Below are 2,496 nucleotides of genomic sequence, written 5' to 3'. Positions count from 1 at the left end.
CATAGTCTCCCAGCAGATCTCGTGATCTAGACGTGGGCGTCAGGAGGCCCCCATCCATCCATTCGGCTGACTTACAGCGTATAGCGACACCGTCCCAGGACAGAGGGGCTCCAAGCCAGAGAAGCAGCCTTGTGTGAGGAACGGGGCCCGGTCAGAGTCAGCGCTGACTCGAATTTTGTGGGAAGGTGGATGTCATAAGTCCTCACCTTCTCCAGCCTGGACTTGAACTAGAAAAATACTGTGCCTCCCTCAATCTTTGCCAGCCTTTGAGATTCTGCATGGTCATATAAGCCACCCGAGTAATGGAGACCGTGCCTAGGGGGATGGCTGGCAACAGTGATCCAGGTCCCCTCGCCACGTGATGGGCTGCAGGTCCCACCACCATGGCCCCTGACGCCTTCTGTCCAAGCCGCAGAGTCTGGGCAAATCTCTCAGACATGCCAGGGGCCGCGAGGCCCAGCGAAGGAGGCAGAACAGGTTTTCTAACAGCGACGTCAACGTGCCAGGCGTCAAGGTGAGCAGGGAGCAGGTGGCCGTCACTCAGGGCCTGCCTCCCAGACGCCCTCGCTGAGTGGGGCCTTGAGCATGACACACAGGTCGCGAGCGGCAGGTGCACATGTGGGATCGTCACAGTGTCCGCCAACGTTTTCCTCGAGGACTCTTTCACTGATGCCTAACACTGGCTTTGTCTCTCATGCTACTTGCAGAATCCTGGGTCACCACATTAACAAATGACACGACACCACCAGAGATAACAGGTGGGTAATTTGACTCACCTCCCAGGGGCTCTCTCAGCATCTGAGAACAGGCAGGGTTTGAGCATGTGGGCATGGCGATCTGGGGTTGTCCTTCCTTTTCGAGGGCCCTGGGCTAGGGTCAGAGGAAGCGTCTCAGAAGACAGGTGTGCATCGCACATAGAGGACTGAGTACCTCCCTGTGACGGGCCCCTGGGCATGGGCTCAGCAGGGATCCCCGTCCTCTGATCGGGACCAGACCCGCAACCAGGCACGTCCAGCTGGGACCTCGTTCCTGTCTCAGGCCAGCGCACCTGGCAGGGAACAGGGCGTGAATGTGTCTGTAGAGTAGCTGTCTGGCCACATCCCTGTCCCCTCCTGGAGCTCAGCCAGAGCCCACCAGGATGAAGCGGGAGCCGCCAAGCTGCACTAGTGGGGACGGAGTCGGCCTGGCTAGAGCTGTGGGCTGCACCCTGACTGTACCCGTGTGGTGGGGGGCTGTCCTGCTCACCTCCCCCAGGGTCATGGGGTGCTTCCCGGCCCTTCAGAATCCTCAGACCTGTACAGCAGGGTCGTGCGAGCTCCTTTCCCTGAGATGATGATTGACCTGTGGGCATGGCCATGGCCGGCTTCCTGGCCAGAGCATCGTGGCCGTGAGGCAGGGCTCTGGGTCCGGGACAGGCCTCCGGTCTGTGAGTCTAGGACAGACAGGCAGGAGGTGTCCTCGCGCCCCCTCTAGATGTCGGGATGGAATCACCTTTGTTCCTGAATCTGGCGAACAGAGGTGACTGGTGTCACGGTGGGTGGAAGTCTTGTACCGAGGGGACACTGTGTGTGACAACGAGTGGGACAGCAGCGACACCAATGTGGTGTGCAGGCATTTGGGCTGTAGTTGGATCATGTCATCCCTGAAGGTGTGGGGTTCGGTCAGGGCTCTGGGCTGATTGTCCTGGACGACGTGAGCTGCTCAGGGCGTGAGTCCCTGCTGTGGAGCTGCCCATACAGAGACTCGAAGTCACACTACCGTAACCACGGGATGAGGCTGGTATCATATGCTCAGGTTGGCCACCAAGATGGCTGGGACCCTTCTGGGGACATAGTGGTGAGAACAGACCCACTTCCCACTCCGAGAACCTCAGTTAATTGGAGGGCATTCCGGGTCTGCAGGCCCCAAGCCCCACGTCACGTGCTCTAGTTAAAAATTCAACCTGGGTTGGTGTCCCGGTCATCGTCCAGGTGTTGCTCCAGTTCGTCTGGGAGAGGACAGTGGCGCCCGTGTTCATACCCGGGTTCAGCTCCCTGACAGCAGTGGGGAGACTTTTCCTGGGCCTCAGTAATGTGAGCTCAGCTCCCACCCTGGAGTCCCCTGGAGGAAACCCCTCGGCGCAGCCTCATTTGGGGGGTGCGTGGCTGGGGTAGTCCGTACCGTCCCTCTGTGACGACCGCGTGACCTGGCCTCTCCCGGCGGCCGCCTGGGAGGAAAAGGTGCCAGCGCGAAGGGTTCATGGATGAAATACCGTGACGGTGGTAGGGAGAGCAGGACCGTGTGACATGACAAGTGACCGGGAAGGCAGAGCTCCCGGCTCGTCAGGACCTCGGGGATGAGGCATAAGGCTCGGAAAACACCCAGAAGAACGCTGCGAGTCATCAATCTCATCGCACCTTGAGGCAACAATGGCGTCTCCAGCAACCTGCTCCTGAGGACCAGGCCTTGCTCACGTCCTGGAGGTCCATGCAAAGGCTTGCTGGCCTGTCCCAAGGT

The 2,496-nt window shown here is 59.8% G+C and overlaps 1 protein-coding gene across 1 annotated transcript in view; it reads left to right on the top strand.

Annotated features, from left to right (window-relative positions):
* Positions 1–415: 415 nt before the first annotated feature.
* DMBT1 (deleted in malignant brain tumors 1) overlaps positions 416–2,496 on the top strand; it is a gene marked incomplete at its 5' end in the record, with an annotated part of 131,721 nt that continues 129,640 nt past the window's right edge. Inside the window, 4 exon segments of the mRNA XM_025047551.1 lie at positions 416–514; positions 1,535–1,637; positions 1,640–1,768; positions 1,771–1,794. Coding sequence (XP_024903319.1) covers positions 416–514; positions 1,535–1,637; positions 1,640–1,768; positions 1,771–1,794 — 355 coding nt within the window.

This window comes from Pteropus alecto, unplaced genomic scaffold (assembly GCF_000325575.1).
Source record: "Pteropus alecto unplaced genomic scaffold, ASM32557v1 scaffold74, whole genome shotgun sequence".
Taxonomy (NCBI): Eukaryota; Metazoa; Chordata; class Mammalia; order Chiroptera; family Pteropodidae; genus Pteropus; species Pteropus alecto.
The sequence above is the reverse complement of the archived record's forward strand: the minus strand, read 5'-3'. Positions and strand labels throughout refer to the sequence as shown.